This window comes from Poecilia reticulata, linkage group LG11 (genome assembly GCF_000633615.1).
Source record: "Poecilia reticulata strain Guanapo linkage group LG11, Guppy_female_1.0+MT, whole genome shotgun sequence".
In the NCBI taxonomy this organism is placed as follows: Eukaryota; Metazoa; Chordata; class Actinopteri; order Cyprinodontiformes; family Poeciliidae; genus Poecilia; species Poecilia reticulata.
This window is the reverse complement of record NC_024341.1, coordinates 19,549,843-19,570,831: the sequence shown is the minus strand read 5'-3', so window position 1 is coordinate 19,570,831 and position 20,989 is coordinate 19,549,843. Positions and strand designations below refer to the sequence as shown.

The window sequence follows — 20,989 nt, the reverse complement described above, 5'->3', positions numbered from 1 at the left end:
TAAACACCAACGTCCGTCAGTTAAAACGGTTCTCTTAATCATTAACTTTGGGCAGTTATAACCGTTACAGAGGTTATAAAAGAGATCAAGCATACMAAAAATAAGTACATTTTTAAGAGAAATAAAAATACTAAAACACTACGAAATACAAACACAACATTGACTAATCATTATAAATTTTCAGAACATCTCAAATGGCCCATAAAAGTTGCMGTTTATACTACCTGTCCTGTGGATCACAGAGGAAGCGAGTCGTAACAATGTATCTCTGGCAAGAGCTCGTTTATTGTGAGCCGCGCATGCCCAGAGCCAGGAAACTCGTTCTCCCTGTTAGACCCACAGACAAAATAATCTTTGCTGACCCTTTTTTTTGTTGATTGTCTGAATTGAAGGTACATTTTAACTTATCATCCAGAATAGTCCCTAGATATTTGTAGTTTTCTACTGTCTCCACTGTCTGACCTTTAATTCGTGTTTGATTTATGTTATGGGGCTTCTGTCTACAATCAATGCACACACAGTAAAAAGTGCTGGGTTAAAAATAACCCAATTCGTAACCCAGCGCAGGGTCAAATATGGACCGACCCAACGCTGGGTTGTTTTAACCCAATTGGGTTGGGTTGATGGTTTGACCCAGCACATTGGGTCATGGCAACTAATCCATTGTTTATGTTAATTGGTTAACTTAAACAAGTTAACCAATTAACTTGTTTAAATTGGTTAAATTKACCCAAAATTGGGTTACCAACACAAGGGTTATTATACCATTATAGTTAGGTAAAAAAAATAAATAAATATTTGCCCCCTGACCCAGGCCGGATGGGTGCCCATGGGGGCCCGGGTCTGGAGGTGCCAGGGAGGGAGGAATGTTTTCAAGTCGCTTTAATTAAAGACGGAGAAAGTGCGCCCTCGCCTGTTCAGAAAGGTGTATGTAATGTTAAAGTTACTTGCCCTCAATGGAATATATAGTACTCAGTCCCAGTGACTGTTTGACTCACGGTTTAGCCAATGTTTTTCCTGGCTAAAAATGAAACAAGAGACGCGCTTAACCCCACCCCCAGCTCAACAGTTTCCAGCAGCGCAGGTGATACATGTGAGGGACCCGGTCATTGGCCCCCCGGCCCGACGCTGACTTGTTCCGCTTGTGCAAACATCTTAATGCATCAACGGGTAAATTAATGCTTAGGCACAACTAGGTCCTCCAAATGACTGTAAGCATTATGTCAGCTTTGCTACAAAGTGGCCTAAGAAGGACAATGTAAATATTTTGGAGTGACCATCACAAAGTTCGGATCTCAGTCTCAACATTCCACCTAATAGTCTAAAAGAATTTGGTTCTTTTAGACTATTAGAAATGGGCAATAACTTCAGAAAATCTTATGGAGGGTCCCGTGGAAGGATACCCAAACATTTGACCTAAGTCATTATTTTTTAATTAGATATTACCAGAAGTCAAACAGATGTATTTAAATTCCTATCTTTGAAGAAAATTACCAAACACCTTCTTATCCTGGCACTTAGCAAAGAGAAATTATAAAACTAAAAACCTTCATCTGTCTTAATGTCAGATAGTGAGAAAAACTTTTATGTATTATTATGTACAAAAAAAGGCAACTATCAACTGTTTTCCATTTTGACAATTTTTTTACACCTTTTTACCCTTTTATCTGACATTTAACTTATTTTTGTGAGTCAAGCATGTGTGAAGTTTTCAACCGAGCAGCAAATTTTGTACCATCCTTGTTAATATCCAATTCTGTTCAATAAAGTGGGTGACATCACTGCTTAAATAATACGTGACTTGCCACAGTGCTAGCATATATGATATATATGAGTAATCGGTAGTAATGGCGCTTCCATTTGTCTTGAAGGTGGCGGTACAGGCAGCCAGCAGACCATTCTCCATGAGGAGCAGTGGAAGATGCCGGCTCTGCCAGCACTGCTGCTGTCGATTTATGTTGTCGTCCTGCTGCTGACTATGGCACCTCTCTTCTTCAGCCAGGTCAACACTCTATCTGCCGTCCGGATGGGTGAGTACAGCAACAAATGTTTGGTTTCAACAGTGTCTTTATGCAAGAAGAACCTTTGATCAAAACTCTCCTCACTGCTAATTACTCAATCACAATTTTACATAAACGTTGTAACTTTGCTGATCATTCTTTATTGAGATTTATGCACCGAAATTCTTTTTGTTTGAAGAAAGAAAGGATAGTTTAGTTTGACAAAGATTTATTGTTTTTATGTCAAATTAAAAGATGGGATTGAAWAGTAAGGTGTACCAGCAGTTAATAGGAGATATCAGATGCAGGTGGTTGGATGTTTTATGATCCAGCAAAACCTGAGGAAAGATGTGGTATTAAAAATGGGTRATTTTTATCTTGTTGMTTAAATATGTGACAATCTGCATCACTGCATACCTCCAAGGGTTCAATTAACAATGGGAACTGACTATACCTGATAAAAAGCATTCTTCTGGGGGTGCTGTGGTGGCATAGAGGTTAAGCACATGCTATTAAAGTACTTCGTAGACACCTATGAACTTTACCCTTTGTAAATATAAAAGAGAAGAKATATCTGAAAGAAAATACCACCTATTCTACTGACATTCCACCTAAAGGAAGCYTATAACAAACGCTTTAAGACCTCCAGGATGGCATCAGTTGTTCTGTGCTCAAGCAGTTTGTAGGACAAAAAGGAGCTTAAGCTTCATAAGGAGGGCTGGCACAGTGTCAGAGCTGATCTTCTGTATGTGGGATGTTATTTCTGCCTCAGAATAGGATGATTGACAATATTTTGTAAATGAACAGTCATCACTGCTTGGTCAAATTAGTCAGTTTCTGTGAAAAAAACGCAAGTATACATTTTGAAATCCAACTTTTAACTGTGGTTTTAGTATTTTAAGGGATTTGAAGGAATCTGTGTGTTAATATCTCGTTGACGCTTTATRTCATAGAACTACAAAAATGAACAAGAAGATGGGGAACTACAAAGAAAATTTGGACAAAAACACTCTGAAAGCCATAACATTCTAACTATATCAACTAAAAGAGAAGCAATCGTACTCTACAGTGATGGTCAGRAACTCCAACCCTTCTGAATCAGATGAATGATTAATGACCAGGCATTTGCTAAACTTTCTAACATGCTCAGGAGGTATTTCATCCTTTTTTATTCAGATGTGTTTGTTTATTCAGTAAACCAAATAAAGCACCTCCATATAGAAGTGATTTGYAGGTGGATGTGTTCTTGAAATGAATGGGATGGCCCATAGAAAAAAGTCAATTATTACTAATACAACAGCAAACAGTTGCAGCATCTGAACCATCATGAACTGAATGTAGGCTAAAATGAGAAAAACTTCAGTTCATTGACTGAAGTTTCAAAAACACTTGGATCTGCAAAGCCAAAACAGCTCRGTTACGTCTGCTTTATCCATTTCTTAACGAAGCAAACAGTGATCAGAACTGCACACTATGCTTCTCTTGAGGCTGTGTAATACTAGTCCTGTGTGTTTGTGTCTGTGGTGAAATGCTTTACATAATGGTATCTCYTTTGCTAATTCATTTGAGAGAATTGCACTGGTAAAATCATCAAGAACAAAAGTGAAAGCATCTGGTTGTTTTTATCCACGTCTGTCGTCAGCTTAGCTGGCTGTTGTTCGTCTTTCGATGTGTAGGCATGTGGTGGTTTCCAGGACATGACAGTACAGGTCAACACCAGCCAGAAAAATTGAGAGAACCCTCTGTGAATAAAAGGGTTTAGAGATTATTCAAAGTGATTGCAGGTGAGGGTTAAATGTCTCCTGTAGCACAGCTGCATGAGGATACACAGAAAAATATGATTAAATCAATCTGATATAAAGGGATCGCATCGCCAGATTCAAATTCTGGATGCATTCTTAGTCTCAAGTCATCATTTTTAGACATTTGCGTTAGTTTTAATTCCAGGTCAACCTTCCATAAAAAAAAATAAAAAAACAAGCACAGAATTGGCTGAATGGTGGGAAATGACGGCATGTCGTGGTCGGGGAAAAGGGACAGTCTGCAGTTATTGTAGATCTAAATTGGCGSAAAACAGATTTCAGATTGCCTGGCACAGCATATGGATGTCAGATTACTCAATTCATTGAGGGACTATTCATTAGGATTATTTGATTACCAAAATGTTTGATAGCTGCCGTCTTGCTTTTCTCTCATCTTTTTAACTGGATTTTGCTGATAAAAATATGCATGTCCTCTGGATCACCTCTGATTATTCCACCCTCTTCTACTCATTACAGTTGTTCTGTTTTGCCACTGGTGTATCCCTCCCATTTTGATTCCTCTCACACAAACACGGCTTTGTTTCTGTATTTAAAAATCCCCATGGCCTCCATTTGGATTTGTGCTTCTTTTTCGTGTTCCTTTCACATTTATTTTTTCAGCCCGTGTTGGATAATTTGCAAAAAGAAATAAACTCCAGCAGAAAAATATATGGCGACTTCCCTTTACCGTTCCAGGACCAGAGTGGATTTCTGGGGTCATGACCTTTTATTTCTCATCCTCAATGGTAGAAGAGTAACTTTCATAAAAGCAGGGCCTTAATATTGAACTTAAAYGTTCAGCACTCCTGCTCTCTGATAGGATCTTTCACCTGTTCTAATCCCAACCTTGATGACCTCATGTTCAAATCCCTTCTGCTTTAAACTTGGAAGACTGTCGGCCACTTACATACATGCTGCCATGGGAATCAGGTCACGCGGTGGTTTGTCACGGCTCACCTTTCACTCCTCCTTTAATACAAGCTGAGTGCTAAACGCTCGCTCTCAGCTGACGCATTATGTGTGTGGTATGGCTCTTTTTCATGGAATTTCAGGCATCTTCAGAAAATGAAGCGGAAACCAAAAGCTAACCTTCACAGATAATATTACAGAGAAGTTAAATCAACATAGTCCTGGTGAAAATGTGGACTTGTTTAATCAAGCACCAAATATGAATAACCACTTTTTTTTTTTTTTTTGGGGACACCTAGACATGATCACCAGCAGCTCTATATAATCAGGTAATTGGTTAAACAGAATGTTGCTCTGATCTGAGCCATGTCAAGAACAGATGAGAATGTTGAAACATGTTTTATTTTGAAGAAGCTTAAATGCCACAAAAAATTATAAAGTTGAATAAATGTGCAAAGGAACAAATGTTTTTCACAGCATTACATCTGTGTAGACTTTGTCATAATTGTGTAATCTAGTAGAGTTTAATGTACCTCAGTTCACTGTCTCTCTCTCTATTCTTGTCTTTGTATTTATCTGCAATTTTACTTTCTGAAGACCATATTTATATCTTGATGCAAGAACAACTGTGACTAGACTTAAAGTAAGAGTAAATGCCTCACATATATTATGTGGTGTTTATTTCAGTGAGCAGTTAGAGGAATAACAGATTCAAACAGAGCAGATTGGATTTGGCTGTACATTAATAAAACAAGATCTTTGAGTTTTTCTCTCAAAACTAAACTAAAAGATAACTTTGTCAGAGTTATTGCTCCTTTGTTTCCATTGCATTTCTCTCATCAGGTGTAGAAAAATTTACTTTGGTTGCACTCCAATACTCTGAGCTTTGAGCAAAATTTCAAGGTTAATTACTCAGTGGGTGGAAAATCAAAAAAGGCTGTGTCAAAGTGTTTCAGTAATTGAAGGACTCCTGTTGTGGTTTATGCTGGAAGCCAGATTTAGCTGATGTTGTGGCAGGTAACCAAACATCAAGCAGTAACAAGGAGACACTTTTATTCTAAGACCTTCTTGGTTGCTAGGTAATGGTTTCGTTAACAAAAGCAGCAGTAGGGACGTGTTTATTATTTTCAGATTTTATGTATCTTTTAGGTGCTTTTATATTCTCATGCATAAATCTTGAGGCTGCCATTATATTGTTTTGCTGATAAGAATCCAGACTTTTCTTTAATCTCTCTCTGTAATTGTTTAAAGTGGTCTAGATCAATTGTTCCCTTTGGTGTCTGACAGAGTTTTAGAGGGCATTTTTTTGGTTCTTTTCAGTCCGGTAGTTGGCTATTGGAAGAGGATGTTTTGTTCGTTAAGGTTCTTAGCACTAATCTATGAATCACTCAAGCACAAAAGGATTCAGTGAACTGCAACAGAAAAGACGGACTACTATTGTCAGCACATAGCAGATAACTTCACTAAAAACCAATTTTCTAAACTGGGCTTTTAGCATTGCACTTTCCCTTTTAGAGGAATTCATAAAAAAAATATACAAAATAACTTTGGCAAAAAAAAGCAATTAGCAAATTTGTAATGTTTTTTTTATAACATTTAGGAATTGATGTTTTGATTCTTACCGACAGATGAAAACTGATGGGTGAATAGATAGTCATTTGGTTTAAAATCACCATTATCTTTTATTCTGAGTAGCATAAAATTGGGTTAAACTATTTTCCTGTTTTACAACTGGAGTGAAGTCTTTATAGTTTTCAAACTACCAGCCTGACTTTCAACACAATAAGTCCAAATGAAGCAAGTGTATCTTACTTTTAGGTAAAAATTACTTGCCAGTAATCTTAGCAATCATTACTTTTTGCATTTTGTGCTGTATAAAAAACAATATACTGAAATATTTATTGAATTCTAAAATTCGGCCTCAGAAGAACTGTCCTTGTCTCCAACACTGGTGTTGACCAATAAATTAGGCCATGTATAGTCTTTTTCTTTAATTTGGGATAATAAACAAAGACTTCAGCAAGAAGTCTTTGTTTATTTATGTTCTGGATATTTACAGAACATAACTAGAAATTTGATCTTTATAAAAACCTTTGATGAATGTAGATGATGCGACGGTTAAAGCCGATTTTTTGAGAAACTCCGAAATTGACTGCAAATGACAGTCCACAAATTCCTAATGTTTAGGTATCTGTAAACACTACGTCTGAAAATACCACCATGCTATACAAATATCATATTGATTGAATTCCTCCACTCTGACAGTTTTTAATAGCCTGGGGGTTTTCATCAAATCCCCATGTTATATCTAATTTGTGGCAACAAACCACTAAAAGACATTAACCGGCACACACTATGAGCAACAACGTACCATCTACTAATTAATCACTTATGCACAGTTTCATTGTCATGTAGAGAAATGACCCAGATTAAATCAGAGACGGTTCCTATAATTAGTGGAACTGTGTGTTTACGTTGCAGGTCTCCGACCGCGCTGCTGCACCAGCTAACAGATCAATAGGTGTCTGTGCCAATTAGCGTTCAGAGAAACAGGAGTCTCCATTATCACAGCTGCAGTTGTCACTGAGCTGTTGATTTAGACAGTGCATTCACCATATATGAAGATAAAAACCTACTGACAGGATATCCACAGTGACCTGTAAAAGAGTTCACACAGCTCAACTACTAAACTTAAATGTATTTCAGCACTATTTCATGTGACACAGAAACGCAAGGTAGCACATCGATTTTGAAGCGGAAATAAAGGCATACAATGTTTCTAATAATGTTCAATAATGGATTTCCGCACAATTCCAGCTGCAAGTCCTTTAGGATGTGTGTCGACCAGGTTTGGGAACCCAGATACTCTTGAAAATTAGCTTAAGTTAAGTCAGACTGACTGAAAGTTCAGTTCGTTTAGGGATCTATGAATCAAAGTCTAGGTCATTAAAGTGAACTCTGGTGAAATTTGAATGTATATGTGAATGCCAAGCGGATGGAAGAYCACCTCAAAAGCAGGAAGGGGATTAACATGCAGTGCATTGTGGGTATGCACCACCAACGCAGCACTGGTGGGTAGAGATCTGATATTTTTTTCTACTCTGTATATTACATGCTGAATCAAAATAAGACCATGATAGTAAGCTCTATAGGGATTGGATAGTAAGTGAAAAAATAAAAATTCAGAATAAGAATGTATTTTTGAATAAAGGGGGACGGACAGACAGAACCTCTTTGCTTACTCCCTAAAGGAGAATAACTACTCTGGTGTCACATTTCTCCAAGTAAATAAGATCCTGTGACAGAAAAGTTGGAAAAAAATCAATATATCTGTAGAAACATGAACTTGTGGTGATACGCTCTTAGAAACATGAGTGAAAAGCCATCCTGTCTGCCTCCAAGAGGGCACTGGCCACCAGAGGATTGCAGCAGCGCTGTAATCCTAACTGCAGGCCAGCAGGGCAATCTGTTGTTTTTATTCATCTTTTTGTCCTGTCTTGTTGAATCTGTCGGGCTAACTGTAGCCTCCAGAGTCCGTACTTCTACTTTCATAACAGGTATTGTCAACAATATGAATCTCAGTAGAAGGATGTGACAATAAAACCTGCTAGTCAATTTTTAGAGAAGGTACACTGCCTCCAGGGGTTAAATAAAATCAGTCTGCAGCACTCCTTTTGCCTTGATAAAAGGAGTTATTTTATCATGTCTCGGGGTAAATTGTGGGTCTGTCACTTTGACTTGATCTAAACAGTCTTGTTTTATTAAAACAACACGAGGTTTCTGTCCCACCAGGGAGGAAGAAGGGAGTGAAGATGTTTTGTTAACGGGATAAGAAGCGAAATTCAAACAACATCAGTTCATATTGAATTTGGAGGAATCTTGTTTTGGTACCAGAAGGAAATATATGGAAAATACAAAGAGAACTGCTAAATGGGGTAAGCGTTTTCACCACCAGGTTCAACAAACGGGGATGTGGAAGCAATAGGGGAATCCTAGTAACTGAAGAAATACTGGCACCGTGCAAAAAAAAAAAAATGCATTCAATTCCAAGAACATAAAAAAAAAAACAAGTTCGATATTTTTACACTCAGTTATGTTTTTCATCTTTTGAGGTCTGAATAGGAGGGGAAAATGCATTGATGTTGGTGGAGCTGCTGCTGTATCCACAAAATGACTGCGATTTATCACACGGGAAATTGCCCATGTCAAAGTAAAGTGTTTTTGGGGAGATGGAAATACCGAATTTATCATTTAGTCTGACCGCTTCAATAACTCTCATCCTTTGGCAAATGAAAGATATTTTCCAAGTCTGATACTGTATGTGCCATATGTGAACAAAGGGGATTTAATCAGATTTTGTAGCTTTTTGGACATAAGTCTGCCAGTCATAGTTTGGACATATTCATCTATCTTGTTACTAAAATGATATATGCATCACCTTGAGTTGAACAAAGATGATATGTTTAACTTCTTGGTGACATTGTCATTTTTACTGCTGGTTGATGTTGCACCAAGTTTCTCATGCTAGGTCTTAGTTGTGTGTCCTCTTTTTGATTGTTTTGTTCTGCTGTCTGCTGTCTTGCATGTGTATATATGTATAAATATGTACAGTCTGCCTTCTATCATCTGAAGAGCATTTCCGGATTAAAGGGCCAATGTCCATAATTTAGCAGAACTCTGGCACATACCAAAAAAAGCAAAATCTAGTTCTTCTGAAAACGGATATCAGTCCACTTGCCAGTAAACCTTGATAGTTGAGTCATAAAGTGAGGAAGCAAACAGACTATCTGCAAACCAAAACGATAGAGATAGGGAGGGAGGAAGCGCCATATTGCAATAACCCTCTCTGCAAAATGCCCAATAGCTTTCTGTCTCGCCTACTTCTCATTCTGGRCAGCTTTTTGTGATAGAGCCTCAAACTGCATCTGCAGTTGTTAGAACTGCATGTTTGTCCAGGYGGTTTGGTTCACTTTCAAAAGTGTAGTGTAAAATCGAGTTAAACCAAGTAATGATGTGAAATTTTTGGCACTCCTTGCCCAACTGAAGTACTGCAAGTTCCCCAGACAATCCTGGTGTGAAAGCACCTTAAGAAGAAACCACARTTTTTAAATTGAGCTGAAATAGACACAAATGCCCAAAACATTGAGTTGGCTTGTACGATGACACCTTCTTTTTCATGATCTGCTACTTTTTGTGCAGCTCGGTCATCTAAGTGTGGACTTATCACAACATACATACAGCACTAGAACTTAAGCAAACCTTCAACTCTTTAACAACCTAACGAAGGTTGAAGTGTTTTGTTCAGACAGTGAATATAGAATGACTAAACTATGTAACTTAAAGTACATATTCAACAGAAATTCAGATTATCWGAAGGTTTAAATYTTTCAATTTCTTGCACACTTTTCAATAGAAATATGCACTGAAAAGACAAGGCTTAGCTTTGCTGATKTGCCTTATTTATAGAAAAAAATAACACTTTTATCCACACAATCTCCTAAATTCTGAAGGCAAACTAAACTTWKTACCTTATTTTGTTTTACTTTCTTCCCATACTTGCACAAGTGCAATACCTTAGGCAGAAAAATGTGTCTTCTGAAAAGCATATTCATAAGAATTGAGAAGTCCCTGCACACCTTTCATTATAATGGATGATAATGGTCCAGCACTGCTCTTCTCCCACACTTTTTATTCATGCTTTTTCCGTCTCCCGCTGGTAGCCTGTTAACGAGCACCAGTGAGCTAGAAATAAAGATGGTCTGGCTGTGCTTCTCACATTACTGAGAAACAATGAGGCAGGAGACTGACTGCACTCCAAAACCTTAAGGATAGMGTTCAAGTGYTTGACCTTTCTCTGATTGCTTGTTTTCTGCTTTGTTTGTCWTCCCAGTAGTTCTAACTGGCTGCAGTGTATGTATTTATATTGTAGGAACATGAATCCAGTCACATWGTGATGAYTTGCTGGAAAAAGAAAARAAAAGTCATTTTAATAACAGATTGAATTTTAAAGACTTTGAGGTTATCTCTTGAGTTGTTTGAGTGCTGATGTGGTTGTGGTCTCAGTGACCGGAGAARGAATTGGGTACTGTGTAAACAGAGATAGTGTCTCAACACTGTTGTACTTCTTAAAGAGAATTTTTTGTCTGTCGATTCATCTTCAACCTCTTCTTCTTTTTTTTTTTTACTCCCTCTTTCTTTGCTAAGTGTGCGACTTTCTGAGGAAAGTACTGAACTTTTCTATTGAGCTCCCTGTGGGTCTTCAACAAATGTCATCAAGAATATCTTGTGGTCTAAAAGTAAGTCTCAAAACTCTGTTTGAGATTTCTATAAGAATACCAGTGTATCTGAAAAAGTTATGCTTGAGATGGCAGGTTAGTGGCAATTATTTACGCTTCATTTAAAACATTTAAATCAAGCAGGATCTTTAACAAACACTCACCAGGCATGTTAATATGTCCATCTCACCAGTTTGCACCACAAATCTGGAACAAACTTCTGGAAAACGGCTGAAACACTGAGTTCCTTTTAAACCAAGTCTAAAAACCCACCTGTTTGCTTTTGAAACAAGATAAATGAAACATTAATCAACAATTTGCTGTGTAACGATTGCACTTACAATGCCTTACAATGCSAATACAATGTCTTRTCAATACAAAGTCAAGACATTGTATTGACTGTGTTCTATATCTTTGTATTTTTTCTGTCTGTTTTTATGATATAAAGCACTTTGAACTGCTTTGTTGCTGAAATGTGTAACACAACTAAATTTGATTGATTGATGTGAATTTTCGAACTGCCATAATTTTTTGCAGCAATAATTCACTGAGGTGTTGTAAATGTTTCTCATAGATTTATGTTCATATTGATATGGCAGATTTATAAGCTGCATAAAAACAATGTGAATTTTTCATCCCATTACATTGCAGATACGCTCTCTTAGTTTCAAACTTGGTGTCTGGGGAGCCCAAAATGGTAAACTGTGGTTGTACGAGAGCTCAGCCTCCTAACGGGTAGTCTKCTCTGACCCGCCCTGTAAAGAATCAGTGATGTTGCTTCAGTMCCGTTGATGGCTCAGCTGAATACCAAGGTAGCAATAAGAGTCCATTATCTCAATGTCAGTTCCCTGGATGTTCACTGGTGTCAGTGTGGTGGGTCTGGATCTGTGGAACCAGTTCCTTTGTTTTCCTCATTTTGATCAGAAGGTAGTTCTGCTGCCACTGGTCTGAAAAGTCCATTGCCTGCAGTCTGAGGCAGCATCCACCATGGCAGAAGATCACACATGACTCCAGGTTTAGCTTCTTGTCCTGGACTTGACAGTAAATTTTAGAATCATTTTAACATTTTAATCTTCACTTTTAGGGCCTATTTCCTGGTTCCAGCCTCCTTGTATATTCCTGACCTGCTGGAACCTCATTCTTTTTCCCATGTACTGGTGTCCGCTTGTCAGAATTTATTGGTACCCCCATTCACTCCATTTAAAACTCATGGAGATTGTATGTTTCAGGCAGCTGCACCAAGTTGGTGTAAGTCACTTCCACTCCTTTTGTTTTCCTCACYCCATTGTCTCTTTTAAAAAGCGACTGAAGACAGAAACACTTTTAATTAATGAACTTGATGTTTTATTTTGTATTATTGTGTTTTGTCTGTTTTTTAGGCTGTTTTACCCATGAAGCACTTCATAATTTTCTATAAAAGTTGCTGTATAACTGAAATTTACTTACCACTTATTACTGACTTATCAAAAAACTTCTGAAGATGACAGCCTGGGGAGTTGAAGGAGAGATTTGCAGTGTAGATGCTGAAGAGGAAAGTTTTGAGTCACTTATTGCATTTTTACACATGGTAGTCAAGTAGACAGCTAATTATGGCACAGAGTCTTGTCAAGTGGTTTTCAGAACTGGCRTTGCCGAGGCTGTGGCTCATGATTTATCATGACCAGGATAAARCTTTTTCGATGATGACTCATATTCTGCCAGAGTTTGTTTTCTAAGGCTGCAAGAATTACAGTAAGGTCGTATATTTTTGTCATTCAAGCACTCACTGGTGGTGTCTTTTGTTGGTATTTCTATTATTTGAAAATTATAGCTGACACTTGGCAGGAGATCTCTTTGAAAGCTCCTCTTTCTGTACACCTGACAGTTGTGGGTCCTTTTGTTCCTTATAGGTGTGGGTTTCGTTAGGTTCTCAAAAAACAAAGTGTTAGTCAGGAGTTCATACCAAGTCTATTTTCTGTACTCAAGGAATTTTCCCAGGCACACGAGAAAACTCAGCATGAACCATCTGGCTTTCTTTGAAATCCCCTGAACTGGTAAAAACCCACAACAGTCCTTTAGTGGAAGGACAAGATAAATTGCCTGCCGCTTCACTCCAAGAGTCGTTAATTATTCAAGAAACACAAATCAAATCCAGAACAAATGCCTGAGCTGCAGACGTCCTGCTTGTTATTGAGATACAGTAGTCGCTTGACTTTTAGTTTTTTTTCTGGTGTGTCTCTTCCAGCTTAATGTCCACTGGATCTGTGAAGTTGCACAGCAAAAAAAAAAAAAATTCTAAAAGTATTTTGTTTGAAATTTGTTTTTCTGTTTAACAGCGTCTTAATTGATAGAACCAAATCATTTGCACAACTTTACACGCTTAMATAAAGTAGGATTTTCCTTWGCATTTTGRGTATGTTGTCTATGTATTGAAAAAACGGGTCACATYCTTTTGCATCTCCATCTGCTATCTGTGAGTGCTCTCATCCTTTGCATCTGCCCACTCCTGAAACACACACTCACGGGTTCAACATGCAAAGCAGACAAGTCAGTGGGGAGGGTGTAACCAAAATAAACATGGCAGGTGTTACTGTACACAGCCAGCGGGTACTTCTTACTTTACTGTTTCTAGTAGTAGGAAGCTTGACGATGATGAGTGGGTTTTACACGCTGCAGCTTTACATAGGCTCCTACTCTACTCTGCTATTTGTTCATTAATTCTATTTTTGGTTTGGCATCATGCTTCATCTGATGCTGTCTTTTCTCATAGGATGCAGGAGTGTTTTAACACTATAAATATTTATACCCTGTGAAAGGACACCTTGTTTTACAGAAGTGTCCAAATTGATTGCTCCTTGCAATATTGGTCCACTGAATCTGTACTATATTTAGACCGATTATACATTCTAAATCAAATTCTGATTTCATTCACTACTGGCCAGTTTCCTATAGTAACAGCCAAGTTGGCTCTTCATTGGGAATATTGGYTTTTGGAGGACTCTAAATAATTGTATCTGTTGCAAAGACCTGCACAGTATAAGATATGCACTGCTTAAGAAGAAATGAGAACAAAATAATATGTTAGTGATGTCAGGGATATTATCACATACCTATTTGTAGTAGTCATTTCACTAATAGCTGGGTTGACATGAAAAGCTCTCGATTAACCTGCCCGTCTAAATTCCAGCTTTCACTTGGAATTAGCGACGCCTATTGGAGATGTTTGCTCATCCTCAGAGAACGGAGAAGATCTCGGTGATCTTAGGTTTTTCTTAGTAATAAACTTGTGTCAGTGGCTGCTCTTCACCAACTCTATGTATTTCTATCCTGAAAGTTTTGACTTTGATCATAAATAACTGTTTTTTTGTTTTTTTTTTTGCATGAACTCTGTCTTAGACCAGAGGAAAGAATCATTCTCATTAGGAGCTACTAGTGGGCTTATAGATGCAATCGATTTAAATCTTTAGAGCTCTATGTTTAAGATGTGGATGTTTCTGTTTAGTTTAAGATAAAACCTGTAAAAACATAGGTATCTAACATTAATACAAAGTTAGCTTAGCAATGGTATGAGCAGAGTTAAACTCGGGTCACCCTAAMAGTTGTGATGACAGACAGTATCTTCCCAGTAAATACTGGTGTTCTTTTAATGTATCGCTATAAACGAGTAAAACAAATCAGCTGACTGGGACTTTAGGAGATTTACAACCACTCGTTAATGTTTTAAAAAAAACTGTTGATTAAAAATAAAAATGATGTGTATAGGACACCTATAGGACATCATGCTCTATGATCCTCCACACAAATATTTATGATGAGCACTGTGAAAAAACAAATGGGATGTGACTTAAGCCCTGGCTCTACCACCAGCTCCAGTTAATCACTGAAATCYCTGCTGGTTTCAAGGCTTGAGTTCTGCTGCAATAAAAAAATAAGCAATTCTTTCACTTTAATCCTCATATGTACAACTTTGAAAGATGGGGGATTTATTTAATTTTAAATATAATATTTGAGGTCTGATGAGTGGTGGAGCATTTCAGCACAGCTAAGTTCAAGTAGATTCTGCTTGAAAGAAATATTATTTTGAGATTTTATGAAAGCCCAAGATGCATAGGTAGTACAGAATTGTGTAATTACACATCAAATGTCTGTACAAAAAGACTTTTCAAAGGTCATGAGATATTTAACACAGATCAAATCCCCCACATCTTCTTGAAGGTGTTAAGTCCAATTAATAATCATAATATGAAACTATATTGAAACATTTATTTTGATTAGATTGCTTCTGTCACACCCACCTGCTGTTTTCAAGCCACACTTTTGAGTCCGCCCTTTTTAATTGTGTGCCAAAACTCAGACGCCCAGCTAATGAATACACACTGCTTCTTCTGGTCGTCTTTCTTCCTTCAGCGGCCATTTTGGATGACCAGTCTGTGTGTGGTCGTGGTGAGCGTCTGGCTCTGGCTCTGGCCAGGGAGAACATTAACAATCAGATGGMGGGWTCAGCCCAGGCCAGGGTGGAGGTGGATGTCTACGAGCTGCAGAAGGATTCCCAGTACGACACCACCGACACCAGTAAGCCCCGTCATTCCCTCTGACTGCAGGTGACACATTCGTAAAGCCGTTCCTCGAGAGTCATGAGAAAATYGGATTCCTTTCAGAMGTTTGACTTACACATTMATCTTTGTTCCTTGAAATTGTTCTTTTCTATAATAAGGCAGAATTATGGCATGTCTTAGGTGGATAAAGGGGCCGGAGGTATTTTGTTACTGTAGATAAATATATGATACATAAGGCAATTGAGTGCAAATTTAAAAAAAACATTTKWTTTTTTTTTGTTTTTGTTTTTTTATCTAACAATTCAAAGTTAGTTTGGTGAAAAAAATTATCGATCAGGTGCTGTAAAAGTCCAGTAATTCTCACCATCTCTGTTTCAGCTGAATACTTCATGTTAAACATGCTTACGTTTCATCCAAAACCGTTTTATGTGACTAAGTTTAATTTAACTGATTTCATTGAGAAAGATTAGTTAAATGAAAGTAATCATCCTTTTGTTTTTGTTTAAAAATGGCAAACGTAATACAAAGCATACTCTACTCAGAGCAGCTGTTATGTCAGGTTGAAGCTATTTATTGTGAACTGGTGCTATATAAATAAACTGAAGTGAATTTAATTAACTGGCTGTTGTAATATTAGACACTGACAGTAATTTGGCTGGAGGTGTAGGGAAAGGGAAAGAAAGCCTCCAGAGAAGTCGGGAAATGTTATGTAAGRCAAAATTTATGTTACACAGATATTATACGAAACAGAGATTTTCTTTAGACTTTGCTCTGAGGCCTACAAGCTTCCCTCTTTTTTACTGAAACAATGATAATATAGACAAAAACTTAAATTTTAGGTTCTTCAGACTACAGGACATGTCTCCGAAAAGGATTTTGCACCACATTTTGCATCACGACATGAGACACAGAACAGAATGGTTCCCAAGCCATTTATACTTGTATTGCTTAACCAGGTCAATTTGGCACCTTTGGTAATTGTTTACAAGTATTGTTTAGGTCTTCTTGGTTGGTTTCTTTTGATTTTCCCTTGATGTAACACCAATATTTGAAATGTTGCCTTTATTTAACTTTAATGTTTTGAACATACACATAAAAAATTCACGTAAAAAAAATTTGAAATATTTTTAAAGACGTAAAAATCATTGAATGGACAAACTTCTGAATTTGAACAAAATTAGACCATCCAAATATTTCTTTCCGTGACTTACCATTCAGCAAATATGTATAATTCTTACTTAGTAAACAGGAGAAGCTTAGCCTGATTTATTTATAGAAATTGCTAAAAATGCTAATGTATTTTTGCAGAGTGTATGCAATTATTTTATGTGGATCTAGTATTTTTGTTGAGGCTTGCATTTAAATTTATGAATTGGCCCTAAGTATGAATGCTGCATAAAATTACAATAAAAAAAATTTCTGTCTTGGAGAAATTTACCTTCCTCTGAGCTAAATTAGATTTACAAAGTACATTTTTAGTTTAAATCAAATTTACTGTCCATGTTGACTGCGTCAGATGAGCAGTAATTTTCTTTCCAGGTGGTAATCAGGACATTAAAGAACAAGTCATAGGGACACAAGGACGGATGGCTCGTGGCGATGTTTCACCGTTTCAAGGTGTAGAGCGTTGGTGTGAAGCGAGGTCGTGGCGACCTCAAAGCTTGCAGCATTCTGAATGAGCAGCTGCTGATGATGTTTATTGATTATGAACTGCCAGCGGTATGAGAGGAGACTTCCCAGAGGACAGGCAGTTAGGTTTTCTTTCAGAGTGGAGCACATAGACACACACCGACTGGTCCAAAACGACACAACATGTGCAGGGGAAACCTGGCTAATTAAACCAGAATATTGAAAATTCTCCAGCTGTCCATGTTACCTGGGAGCTTGACTTCATACCTGCAGTAAAGTTTGTACATTGGTTTGAAAAAATAGAACTAAAGCTTGATAAAGAGTAAGATAAACATCACATACCTATGATGCCTSATGCAGCAAATAACTGAGCCCTTTGTAGATTACATGTCAACATTATTTATTTTTCTGGCTTAGGTGCAGTTTTACATTAATATGCAATTTTTATTCTAAGAAAGCAACCCATGCACCAAATAACATTACATTAAAGAAAAGTTAGATTGGGATAACAGACCTAGATTATTTTTGTAGGTTTATTGTATCAATAATAAGAAGGGAGATGGTAYGTTTTACCCACAGTTTATATTTTTTCTGTATTCACTATAATAWTATAATTGGAATGGCCATAGCGATGATATTCAAGTCATTCAAGATATTCACGTTACCTTTAATTGAACACTGACCTCTGTTTCTGCCTCCTTTGTCCCCATTAGTGTGCCAGATCCTGCCTAAGGGCGTGGTCTCAGTGATCGGCCCTGCCTCCAGTCCCGCCTCAGGGTCGACCATCAGTCACATCTGCGGGGAGAAAGAGGTGAGCCACGTCTAGCCTCAAGCCATCTGATTATGTCAGAGTATGAAGCTTCACAGGCCTATCAACTTAGAGCAGAGACTCAATCAATCCAAACAGATTGTTTCTCAATGTCAGTAAGTCGCTTCTATTTTCTTCAGAAAGTGTTTGGAAAACCATCCATAACAAAGAGACCTGCATGTCTTCTGTCCAGTTTCATCCACTACATGGAAGGTTACRGTAGTTTCAAACTCACTAAACACAGGTTAAACACAGGTTAAAATGAATTAATTAAGTGCATCATGAACAGATTCTTGTTCATTTATCGTGTTTTGTATAAATTAACACAGCAGTATATTGGTTCTGACATGATTTCTAAAGTAGCACAAGGATTATGCTACTGCCTGTTTTCCATTTGATTGTTTCTTGTTGTCTTTGCTCACATAAAATTTGTTTTATGACGAAACAGCTGCTATCATTCACATATTTTAATAGTTTCATCAAAAGCAATTAAATTGTGACTGAAAAGCGCTTCACGCTTTGCTGGACCAGCAACATTTCTGTGGTCACCTTTGACCCTCATTAAGTCAGCGCTGATGGGATTTSGTATTGGTTTTGTTTTGTGGYCTATAAAACTATTATTTTACAATTCAACACCCACAGTAATACCAAATAACATACTTAMATTCAAAATTACTTGGATAAAAGCAATTTTTCTTGCATATGTGTTAATGAAATCAGAATACACTCAGGTCATCTGCATGTGATTTTRGTCGTATAGGAGTTAACCAACTATGGCATTCTTCCCCAGCAAAATATTGATTCTTTTTAAACAAACTAGCTGATAAACTCTTCAGTCACATAAATGAAACACATCTCTGGTTAACTTACTGCATGATTCTTGAAGAAGAGTTCAAAGCCAGACGTTTTCTGCCTGCATGTTTCTTCTGACTGTAAGTAATATTAAYATTCCTCTCAAAGTTCTAACTAGACTCTGACAGAGGAAGTGTGAGGAAAGCTCAAATATTAAGGTAATGGCAAGGAGGCCCTCCAATCTTGATTATCATCACCAAAGATAAACTATAAAAATAAGRAAACATGCAACAGCTGGAAAAGCTTCATCACTCCAATCTCAATCAGATCAAAAGTTTTTGGTTTGTAGCAATTTAAAAATCAARTTTCCAGGAGTCTTAATAACTTTGGTCACACGGTGAGTGGATAAGTGCATATTTTGTCCTAATTTCTAAAAAGCCAATTTGGCTCCTTATAAAAACCAAGATTAGATTTTCAGCAAACTTCATCTACTGTRTTAATAATAACAATAATAAACGTTGCACTCATACTAGAATATAAGAGGTTACATTTGATTTAAAAACAAGATTGCCAACTCTTAGATTTGAAATAGTGTGTATGTATTAAATCACTGCCAATAATGTTTAGTAAACAAATGAAACATGACTTATGAGAAACAAATATTATCCGTCTCAATGCAAATGTTGCCAGATCAGTTCTCATGCAGATGCTAAAGCATTCAAGGATGAACTCATGTTCACAGTGAATCCACATCGTCACAATCTCACTCTTTATTTCCAGCCTCTAGCCGTYGTCTTAACCTGAACCCTGTACCTGACATGTCTCATAATTCTGGATTCTTCTTCTGTACATTATATTTTGCCGATCAGAGCAAAGCCCTGTTGAGTTAATTACAGCTTAGCTTTTAAATTGCTGTGGGTGTTAGTCAAGGCTAAAGATCAGACATGTCTCCTGTCACTACATTCATCATTCATTACAGAAGWGAATCGTTTTTTTCATCTCTCATTAATTTCTCAGTTCAAGACAAACCTTCAGGTCACAGCAGCCATGCTCTGGTATTTATACTATAASATGTGTAATTTAAAATGTTAGTCTATGAAGAAATGATCTTACCTGTAGTGTTTGAGTTTTCTTTTTCTTGGTTCTAGCTTTTTGAGCACACTCGCACTACTTGCAAATTTCCTTCTGAGATGGATATTCTTTATTTGGAACAATTGTTTAAGAAGTAATAAAAAACAAGAATACATATCCACACATACTGTACCTACACCTACAGATAAACACAGACAAGAAAACAAAAATTATGTTTTGCAACATAATTTTCAAAGACATTTTAGCTGCTTCTTTGAAAAGAAGTGGGAAGAAGTTTCTGTTTTTTCTTTTCTTTTTTTCAAAACCAAAATAGCAGGAAAAATAAATGTGTTCTGCAGCACTTTTCAATGTTTTATTTACTTTTTAAAAGCCTAGTCTTTGGTGTTCAGATTTCCTTTCTGACAGTGGATAAAGACAGAATTGCCTGTAAGTGATGACATATGATTTTGGTTGCTGTGACCTTCATTTCACTTCTTCTCGCTTTTGCCTTCCTCCCTTCTATGTATTTCCTTCCTCATGCGCAGTGTTTAGGTCTTCAGCTTGATTCAAAGTTGCACAGCTTCTCTGTTCTTCTTGTCTGGATTCAGATTCCTCATGTGAAGATCGGCCCTGAAGAAACCCCCAAACTGCCATACCTGCGCTTCGCCTCGGTGACTCTCTACCCGAGTAACGAAGACCTCAGTCTGGCCATCGGATCCATCCTGCAGTCCTTTGGCTACCCAACAGCTAGCCTMATTTGTGCTAAAGCAGAGTGTGAGTTCATTAGCAGTACCTTTTSGTTTGTTTCTTATAATTCAGYCTCATTTCATTTATGATCAAAAACAACTCATCTAATGCAACTGTGGATTTTCTGGTAATAGTATAGATTGACTTTGAGTTTCTGGATTGTTTGTTACTCTCATTCCTATCTCTGCTTTTCTTTCTGTCTGTTTATTGCCACTGTGTTGGATTTAGKTGCTTGTGCTGAGCAAGTGCATTGCATCCATCAAGGTTTTTGGTTTTCAAAGCAGTAGCTATTTCAAACTCTGTAGAGTTCACTGATGTGTCCAGACGATAAGTTTATTGTGAGCTTAGGGTTTGCCAAATCCGGTCCTACCTGCTGAGGCGATGAATCTGAAGGACCTTTGGAGATTTCCTGTCCTGTCTG

General features: G+C 37.4%; 1 protein-coding gene across 4 annotated transcripts in view; it reads left to right on the top strand.

Moving 5' to 3' along the window:
* The window catches only part of LOC103472527 (glutamate receptor ionotropic, kainate 5-like), a 219,298-nt gene that overhangs the window by 121,672 nt on the left and 76,637 nt on the right, over window positions 1-20,989 (top strand). For all 4 annotated transcript variants that reach the window (XR_001777105.1, XM_008422226.1, XM_017307584.1 and 1 more), the window contains exons 3-6: window positions 1,872-2,030; window positions 15,373-15,537; window positions 17,864-17,961; window positions 20,430-20,595. Coding sequence is in view for 3 of the 4 variants with exons in the window: in XM_008422226.1 (XP_008420448.1) it covers window positions 1,922-2,030; window positions 15,373-15,537; window positions 17,864-17,961; window positions 20,430-20,595 (538 nt within the window). In the remaining variant the exon portion in view is untranslated. The remainder of the gene's footprint in view (window positions 1-1,871; window positions 2,031-15,372; window positions 15,538-17,863; window positions 17,962-20,429; window positions 20,596-20,989) is intronic.